General features: G+C 47.9%; 2 protein-coding genes across 2 annotated transcripts in view; both read left to right on the top strand.

The window, feature by feature from the left end:
• Nucleotides 1-1083: 1083 nt before the first annotated feature.
• A4GNT (alpha-1,4-N-acetylglucosaminyltransferase) lies at nt 1084-3928 on the top strand. The gene is made up of 3 exons (XM_010011983.1): nt 1084-1182; nt 1933-2382; nt 3311-3928. The coding sequence occupies exons 2-3, from the start codon at nt 1978-1980 to the stop codon at nt 3926-3928; spliced, it is 1023 nt and encodes a 340-aa protein (XP_010010285.1). The 5' UTR covers nt 1084-1182; nt 1933-1977.
• Nucleotides 3929-5989: 2061 nt separating this feature from the next.
• Nucleotides 5990-9689, top strand: part of DZIP1L (DAZ interacting zinc finger protein 1-like) — a 17458-nt gene continuing 13758 nt past the window's right edge. The window contains exons 1-2 of the mRNA XM_010011982.1: nt 5990-6046; nt 9521-9687. Coding sequence (XP_010010284.1) covers nt 5990-6046; nt 9521-9687 — 224 coding nt within the window. The remainder of the gene's footprint in view (nt 6047-9520; nt 9688-9689) is intronic.

Genomic DNA, 9689 nt, shown 5'->3' with positions numbered 1-9689 from the left:
TCAGGTATTCACACTGCACCTGAGCATCGCTGGGGCTGGTTTATCTTCAAGCTTAGGAACAAGTCATTTCCAAACTGCTTGTATTTGCTCTCCATTCCCTGTCTTCCATCCAAATTCGATATCAACAGGGAGGCCCTGGGCATAGGGTGCTGCCTTTCACAGCAGGGGCTTCTCTACAGAGTGCTGGGGCTGACAAAGTGGGAAAAAATAGGAAAAGTAATAATAGTAATTAAAAAGCAGCATTCCCTTCTCTGCAAGCTGCTTTGACCAGCATATCATACCCACAGCCACATTGGTACCTGTGGCTACAGCACTGTCACCCACTTCACCCATGCTTCTGTGGGAACCCAGGGTGTAGTGAGAAACTTTGTGCAGCAGCAATGGAAAAATAACAAAATCTGTGATGTGGCATGGAAAGTTGTACTGACGGGAACAGTCATTGCTTTAATATTTAATTTGATGAGATCTAGCACTGAGAAATGGATCAGGAGCTGCCACAGCTTCAAGTGTGCACTCAGTGCTTGCAGGGGAATTTCCACAGGGTTTGCAGTGCTGCAGATTAATCTGTATTCTGCCTGAGTGACATGATAACGCATCTCATTAATTATCTGAGCACACAGAACTGTGTTTCCTCCCATTCCTTTTCATTAAATAGATTTTAAACACTTCCAGGGGTTGCTTGCACACTGGGTTGTCATTCGAAGTGTCTGGCCTCTGTTGGAGCATGACCTCTGCAAAACCAATGTGGGCTACTCAGGTGCAAGCAGCTGGCATTTCAGGAGGGAATTTCCCTGCTTCATGAGCCTGTCAAAGAGTGCAATGCAGATAAGTTCTAACAGGAACTCCCCAGTGCTGTACAGGCTCACCAGGCATTCCTAGTGAGACCAGGAATGAGGAGCTGGGCCAGGCTGATGTAGGTATGAGATGGATTTCACATAAAACTTCTCCATCCTTTGTTCTTTTAGGTGGGTTCCATTGGTGCCAAACTGTTTCTGGGACTGAGACTTAGCTTGCAGCACAGCCAGTTTTCCCCTGTGCATCAGTCTCCTGGCTTCAGAAATACCTTTGCATTCTCCACTTTGGGTATCTTCACCAAGGAGCTGGGCTTTAAGGCAGCCTGATTGCCACCGTGCTGGCAAAGAAATAAGCTGGAAATGTGGATTTTTCAGAACTATAATCCAGGTAGGTCTCAGCTCCTTGGTTGTACAAAACCACGTGCTTTCCATCTTTACATCTGCCTCTTTCTGGTCCTTCTTCATCACCCATTCCTGCAGGACCCAAGTCCCTCATAGACTTCAGTGTTCAATCATGAGTAGAAGAGATAGACTGGGCAAAAGATTTGGTGCCTACATGACAGTGTTTCAGCTTTGGCTGACACATCCCAAACTGTAATCATGACCTTCCCCTCACTGGTACTCACAGCCCCCTTGGCCACCTAATTCCACTGGTGCATTTTGCTCCTCAGATCTCTTGGACTTCTCCTGCTTGTGGACAAGCACACATTGGCATGATGCTGGAGTGCTTGGGAACAGTTTGCTACACCAGCCAGCCCCAGGGATGGGCTTGGGGATCCTTGCCTTGGCATTGAGCAAGGTGATCCTTCTCACCTTGTTCTCCCTGCTCTCTCTCTTGGTTCTTCCCTCTCTGCCAGTCTAACAACTGCATAGCTGTGCTATGAGACGTAGCTGCATGTCCCTTCTCCAAGGCCTCTCCTGGTCCCTCCTGTCTGGTTGGGGGTGAGGAGGTGGGACCCCAGTACTTCATCCCACAGGGCAGATCCTTGTGAGACATCTCACCAGGCTTGTCCTGGGAAAAGGTATGAGATTCACCAAACTGCCTTCATGATATGCTGTCCAAAAACATCTTATATTTCCCAGCCATGCCTACTGATAACACTGGCATATATTTCTGTTGTTCTTTGTCTCTCCTTAGCATTCATGTCCAAGGCATGACCCTAAAGGCCCAGGGAAAGCAAGAATGTTGAAGAAAATACAGATATGCCTCTGCTTCTTCTTTGTCTTGGGTATTTTGTATGAGATATCCCTGCTGTCCGGCTGCTTCTTCTCCTACATGCCTATGCCCAAACACTTCTTGACACCTGAGCAGGTCTTGAACCTTGGCAGAAGCATCATTTTCCTGGAGACGACAGAGCGCCTGGAGCCCCCTCCACTGGTGTCCTGCTCCGTGGAATCCGCTGCCAGGACTTACCAGGACAGGCCTGTCATCCTTTTCATGAAGGGACTTCAAAATGACACTGCGTTGGACTTGAACTCCAGCTACACAGCTTTCTCACTTTTGTCTTCTATGAAGAATGTCTTCATTTTTCCTCTCCAGATGGAAACTGTCTTCCAGGAGACCCCTCTGCTCCAATGGTACAACCAGGTGAGCTTTATAATGAGGGGAAAACAGGGAAATAGAAAACAGTTACAAATGAGGGGAGACAGGGAAGGTCTGAAGCAGGCTTCAAATGAATGGAAAAAAACAGGACTGGCTTTGTGAAATTAGTCATTTTTATGTTTTGTTTCGGAATAGATACACTCTGGTCATGTTTTGCAGTGTGTTCATTGATTTGTTTATTGAACACATTATCAGCATTTCCCCTCCGCCCTATCTGGAGAATCAGATTTTTTTGGCAAATGGAACACTGGTAAAAATAGATTACATACATGTTTTGATAAAACAACGCTTAATAATCTGCTTCAACAGAAGCTGGTTGAACAAAATGTGGTGCCTAAGCACTTGTTAATGCTGCCACACACTGACAGAGCCCACAGTAGGTAAGATGAGGAAGAGATTTCAGTTTTTGTACTAGCAATATGCAAAACCAAGGTGGGATCTTGCACCCTGGAAAGTAGCTTTTGTCAAGTTAGTTTGGTTCTATCTATGTGCAGGGCAGGCATATTTCCTCCAAACTCTTCCTTCTCCTGAGAAAAAATGACTCCAAATACCAACATTGAAAATGAAAACCCTCCAGCCTGTTTCAAAGAGCTGGGAGTGATCAGGGAGTGTGTCAAGTGGGTTGTGTCCCACTGAAATAGCAGGCAATGAATCATGGTATCATTGATTTAACCTTGTAGATTCCACAAGACACATGTGAAATGTTCCTGCATTCATTTATATTAACAGAGCATTGCTCTGCACTGCCCTCTTATCTTATTCCAATACAATTCAATAGCTGGAGGAAGAGAAGGCAGTGAGAGACATTTGCAGAAGTGCAGGTGCAGTTTTATGGTGACATTTGCAGGCCAACGGATAGATGTGATCTGTTCTCTGCCAGTGGCATCATTGTCTTACCTTTCCAACTCCGCAGGTAGTCCCGGAGCTGGAGAAGAACTGGGTCCACGTCAGCTCTGATGCTAGCCGACTGGCACTCATTTGGAAGTATGGTGGCATCTACATGGACACAGATGTCATCTCCATCAGGCCCATCCCTGAGGAAAGCTTCCTAGCAGCACAGAAGTCACAGTTCTCCAGCAACGGGATCTTTGGCTTTCCAGCCCACCACAAATTTGTTTGGGACTGCATGGAGAACTTTGTTCTCAAGTACAATGGGAACATCTGGGGGAACCAGGGGCCCTTTTTAATGACACGGGTGCTCAAAACCATCTGCAATCTCACAGATTTCAAAGACACCGAGGACCACAGCTGCCAGAACATCTCCTTCCTCAATCCCCAGCGTTTCTACCCCATACCATACCCAGCCTGGGGCCGGTACTATGAGGTATGGGATAAAAGCCCCAATTTCAGCCACTCCTATGCTCTGCACTTGTGGAACTTCATGAACCACAACCGGAAAGCCGTGGTTGCAGGCAGCAACACTCTGGCTGAGAAACTGTACAAAGCCTACTGCCCCACGACGTACAAGGACCTGATCCAAAATGCAGAGCTGGGTGATTTCACATTCTATGAGGACATTGACACGGTGTAAAGAGGAGGGAATATTCCTTCCAGTCCTTCCCATCCTGGGGCCAAAACACAACCACCACTGGTGTCAGCAGCTGGCTTCATAGGATGAAGAAAGACCTTTTCTTAACCACCACCTTGGGACACTAAGGTGCACATGCAGAGCTGTGGTGTGCATCCAACAGATGTAGCCTTCAGCAACAGTAAGGACAATTTGGCCTTAATTTTGTTTCCTTACAGGTGCTCATGAACCAAACCTTTCTGAATCAAATGGACTTACAGGCCTCAGTAGTGAGCTTATCCAAGGGAAAAGTTCCTAAAGAGATGCACAGCCTCCTGGGAAGAATTTCATCTCTGCACCTCTCAGCATTATTGGCAGCTACCCATGTCAGAAAAGCTGCAAAGACAACAGGCTTTGGATTGGGCTAAAGCCTCTGAGCCAAGTGTAATGCAAATGTAATAGCAAAGGATGGATGATGGCAATTGCTAATGAAGAGAAGCCCAAACCTCTTTCTTTCATTAATCTGCGTTTTCCTCACACAAACTTTTCACCCTACGTTTTTGAGAGGCACCTTACCAGTGCAAGTGAAAATAAAATGGTTAATAAACTACCACTCCTCTGAGTTTGCTATCCCCTGAATGCCCCTGGAAAATGAGTCCTGTTTTAGCAATGTTTGTTTTATTTGAGCTCCTTTCAGTAAGGGGCTGCACTACCCCATTCTCTGACATCAGTTCAGGCTGCAAAGAGTCACCTCTCGCCCTGGAAAGGAGATGCTGAGGCACCAAGAAAGGATAGACAAGGCCCTTCAGGGCTCCCAAATCCCTCTGAAATAAATAGAGTTCAAGTACCCTGGAAATGAGGGGCAGCAGCTCTGGTCACCCTTGTCCAGCAGTACAAAACCTCCCATTTAAATCCAACAAGTCACCCAGTGACTTTTTCTGCTGGAGGGCAAATGCATCCAACTACATTTACATTTTTTCCCAGGGTAATTCCAGATCCACCCAACCCCCTATAAGGAAGACCAACTTGCAAATCTCTTCTGAGTCTGTCTGAACAGCTGTTTTTAGCTCGGAAACAGAAAGGCGGAGGTGGATCGGTCACGCGTCATGGAATGTTTGCCATCTGCACAATGCTATCTTCTGTAAACACTGCAGCTAATGAGCATGCTGCAATCAGCAGCCCAGGTTCTGCAGTTAGAAATGGCAGCAGGATTAATCGAGAGAAGTAAACCCTCTGCACACAAGGGCGTACGTACTTTGCTGTTCCCTTTCCTAGAGTGAAGCTGTCATGGCTCAGTCCAGGGACATCAGTTTTACACCCGGGTGCTGTCCACACTTCCCCTCCCATCCCATTACAGGGGGTTTTGCTTGCCTGTGGCATCAGGAACTGCTTTTCCTCTATGATTCTGACTTCCCTGGGCTAAGGGGATTCAGGGGAGGAGTGTAAGTTCACAGCCCAGAAAGTCATAGAATAATAGGATTGTTTAGCTTGTGAAAGACCTGTAAGATCATTTGAGTTCAACCATTAGCCCAGCACAGCCAAGTCCACCATAAAACTACATCCTTAAGTGCCACATCTACACATTTCAGTGACTTCACCAAGTTCTTCCTGTTTCAGCTTCGGCCAGCCCCCAGCTGGTCCCAGCCCTCCTCACGGCTCACAGCAATAGCTCCGATCCGGTCCTCACCCCCCTCTTCAGTTTATCAACAAGTGAGTATTTGCCTTTTTCTGCCCTGTGGCTCAGCTCTCCAGGCTCCCCTCTCTGGGCACTGGCTGTGTCCGTGGAAGGCAGGGACAGGGCTGGGGGTCAGACAGAGACCTGACCCATCGGAGTTCCCTTTGCAGATGAGCTCAGGCGAGAAGCATTTCTGAGGCTCTGCTGTGTTACGTAGCGGCTCCTCTCATATGAGGTCCGAGCTCTTCCTGCTTCTCCCTCCTGCCTACATGCACTGCCAGGAATTCTAATAAAACACAGCTTATAGCAGCAAGCACAGCCAACCTCACCGAAGGTCTCACATGGGGGCTTTCTCCTGCACCCACCTGCTTACCTTTCAGCAAGAGGAGAAGCTGAGAAAGAGAGGGGGGATGATGGTTGCTTTTGAGAAGGGTCTGACAGAGGTGTGGAAGCTGCTGAAGCAGGTTGTGAGTCTTGAGTCCCCCGAGAACTCTCTGCTTTGTGGTAAGGTGCCTCCCAAAGCCCGCAGGCTCCCAGGTTAGCAGAGGGATGCTGGCACCTGAGGCACCTTCAGATTTTGCAGAGAGCAAAGAAGCCCTTGAAGAGTTCAGGAAGGTGAGGAAAGACCCAGGGTGGTAGCGGGGAAGGGCAGAAGAGAAGGGAACGAGGAGAAATTTCCCTGCCAAAGGCTGAGGTTTGCAGAGAAGAGGACTACACAACAGCCTGTCCCAGGAACCATGAGCTGAGACAGAAAACTCACCATCTTCCAGCCTGGAAAATGAAAGTCCATCACATTTTCTGAGACCCGGCTCTTCCAGAACTTTGGTGAACCTGGCTTTTACAAAGTGGAGTAGAAACAGTGCAGGTAACCACCTTCAGCTCTACCCTGTGCTGGGTGGTATGAGCTGTTACCTCTGTGGTAGACCTGCACCCCTCAAGGCTGATATCTTCATCACCCAGTGGGCAAAATCTCAGTCCTATGAAGGAATACCAACATTTCCCTCGTGGATGATGAGGACAGCTTTTGCGAGCAGTTCCATTGCACCTGCTGACATTGCCTTACATTACAGCATGGAAGTCAAAATACCTTTACTGCTTTACATCAGCCAAGCACTGTCCTAGGCAAATGCAGGTAAAGACTGAAGAGACAAAAGAAGTTTCCAGAGCTGGCTTCCCAGATTGCCCAATACAGTAGTTTTACCATACCAACATTCTGCTGAAGCCATGGCTATGCTGTCTGAGACCTTATATATATAGCATTTTGTAAGAAAAGGCACCTGAAGCAAGTGATGGGGCAATCACAGCCGTGCTGTGACTGGGGGCATTGAGCAATTGTGATTGCTGTGATTGACTGGCATTGAGGGCTGGGTGAAACACAGCTGGCTTCAGTGCGTGGAGACCTCGTTAATATTAACGAAGTTATGCAACACAGCCCTGGGGGATGCAGTACATTGTTAGGGGATTTTTAATTAATGGTCCCTGCAAACCCCTCCTTTGTAGGAGTGGTTAATTCATGCAACAAAACCTCCCTTGCAGGGGCCATGCACCATTACCCCACAAGTCTATGTAACATGCAGCTATGAGTCAGGGCTGTATTTACACACATATATACACACATATATGAGAGCATGTATATATATGTACACTTCACTTTACCTGATGCAGTGGGTTGGGTTGTTTGACATTGCAGTGCTACTACAGTGTATATTATATGTATTTTTATATATATATCTATATATATCACATCAGGGACAACGATAATGATGTCTGCTGGCCATACAAGCCTAAAAGGGAAAGGGGCTTGCTGAGCTAGTGATTTTGGGTAAGCACCAAAACAAAATAAACAAGCAACCCTATAGGGAAACTATGGTTAACTACAATGTGACACTGATCCACAGCTGTTCCCAGATGCTTTCATGCTCCGCCTGCAGTGGTATGCGACCTCTTCCCGGGTTAGCTGCAGCCTTGAACTAAGGCTTTATTGTATCCTGCCATATTTGGGCAGTGGAATAAGAGAGAGAAGGTTCAGAAAGAGGAGAGGGTCCCATAAAACTGTTGTAGAGATGAAGAGTGCTTTAAAGAGCCACTGGGGTTGATCCAGACTGGTTCAGAGCAGTCATTGGCCCGTAGTATTTACATGCAACAGAGAGAAGCCCTGATTTGAGATGGGACTAGAGGTAAAAAGGTGCCTGATGACCTGACTAAGTAGACTAGGGAGACAGAGGTGTGAAGGTGCTTATGTAGGGCAGGAGCAGACCCTCTGTCCATGAGAGAGGGCTTTGCAGATTTGCAATAGGTTTGAATGATGCTGGGCTGGACTGAGCAAGCCAGCCCTGTAAGGACATGAGACGTACTGTGTAGATGAAGCAATCCCAGCAGTGAGTGTAGTGAAGACCCTGGGGTAGGGGTGGATAAACAGTTCCATGGGAAAGAAAATGCTCAGTGGTGTGCAGAAATCACTGGCTGCAACATAGCATTAACCAGAAATCCCAGATAATTCCTGGAAAATCCTGTGACTGTTCCAACATCAAAAGAACGTGGGAACAGGATCATTTTATTCCAGCATATATGCAGGCACCATGGAAAGTGTAATTGCTGGGCTGTCAGTTGGAAAATCCATGGAAGGCTGGCTCTGTGGCAGCCCCTTGCCTTGCTCAGCCCTGCTTATGCCACCATTATCCTGTGTGCCTAGTAGGGCCAAGCCTTGGAGAAATCCTGGCAAGTGGGAACCTTGGAGCCTCCCATTTTCAAACAACATTTTGAGGAGTAAAATTAGGTGAAAAAAAAAAAAGCTGTTTTGGGTACGCTTCCTGCTGTGAACAGGCAGTGATAACCAGTGCCCTTTCTTCCTCTGAGTTAGCAGATGAGAGCCTAGGAAAGCTTGGCTTTCTTGCACCATGCACGCAGTCATTCAGCACCTCCTTGGGTTGCCTGACCCAGTTTGTTTGGGAGCACAGCAGTAGCTGCAGGCTGTGCAGGAGGCGTGTTGCAGAGCAGCCGGCTGGCTGGGACTCCTGTTACCACTGTACACAGCACACCCAGCAACACACCAACACTGCCCTGGCTGCCTTGCTCATGGTCCTGGGGCACTCAGCCTGTGTCAGAGCCCCATCTGCACCCAAAAATATGGTAAGTGGCCCTTTAGCAATAAAAACTTAAGTATATTAAGGGTGGCAGGTGGGTATAGCAGAGAGAAAATTGTAACAGCAGCAGCAAATCACTGTCTAGAGACTAAGAACAATATAGGTCTGTTTCACAGATCTAAAACTAGGTATTTTACCTATATTTATTTAATTATTGTTTAGGACACAACTAGGAAAATGAGCAAACACTGCTTCTTGAAATGATTTAGGTTTAGGTCAGAGCAGAGTACCACAGAAGGCAGCAGATTGTTGTGATATTAAAGTGTGTCCAGCGTTCACCATGTATTGTTTTCAAAACATGCTAATTCTGTTTCCCTGAAACAGGTACACTCAGGGCAGATTTAAACTTCATTCAGAATGGGTTATTGTAAAGAGTTCCAATGTGGCAGTTTTAGAAGTCTCTCTTACCAAAAGCAGGTGGTGAAAAAAGTGGCAGGATGTTTTTTTGCAGAATTTGGCAAGGTGGTAGATAGCAGTTTGGGATGGGAGAGAAAAGGAAGGGGTTTTGTTTGTGCTACACAAGGTAAGTTTCAACCCCCTCCCCAGTGCCCACAGTGTGTGCAGGCTGATGGGGGTTGCTGTGGACCTGGGGGGGTCAGCCCTAATCTAACCAAACCATCCGTTTTGCCTTCCAGCACTTTTCTGCAGACTTCCACCGCCCACCGCACCGGCTGGTGCCTGGGGCTGCAGGGATGCTGGGGGCATCCCCAGGACTCACCATCCCCATGGACATCTCCCCCTTCCCCTTCCAGCCCCGACCCCCCCCCCCCCTGGCACACCCCCCCCTTCCACTTCCAGCCCCGCCGGATCAGTATGGACTGGCGTCGCTTCAGTGCCATCGATGTAGAACGAGTGGCCCGGGAGGTGGACGTGGCCATGCTGCAGGAGCACATCACCAGCATCACCTTCTGTAACCTGGATGGGGAGCGGTGCCCCCACTGTGGGCAGCCAGCAGACCCCATCCTGC

This window comes from Nestor notabilis, unplaced genomic scaffold, assembly GCF_000696875.1.
Source record: "Nestor notabilis isolate BGI_N333 unplaced genomic scaffold, ASM69687v1 scaffold293, whole genome shotgun sequence".
Classification (NCBI taxonomy): Eukaryota; Metazoa; Chordata; class Aves; order Psittaciformes; family Psittacidae; genus Nestor; species Nestor notabilis.
This window is presented reverse-complemented; position numbering and strand designations above follow the sequence as displayed.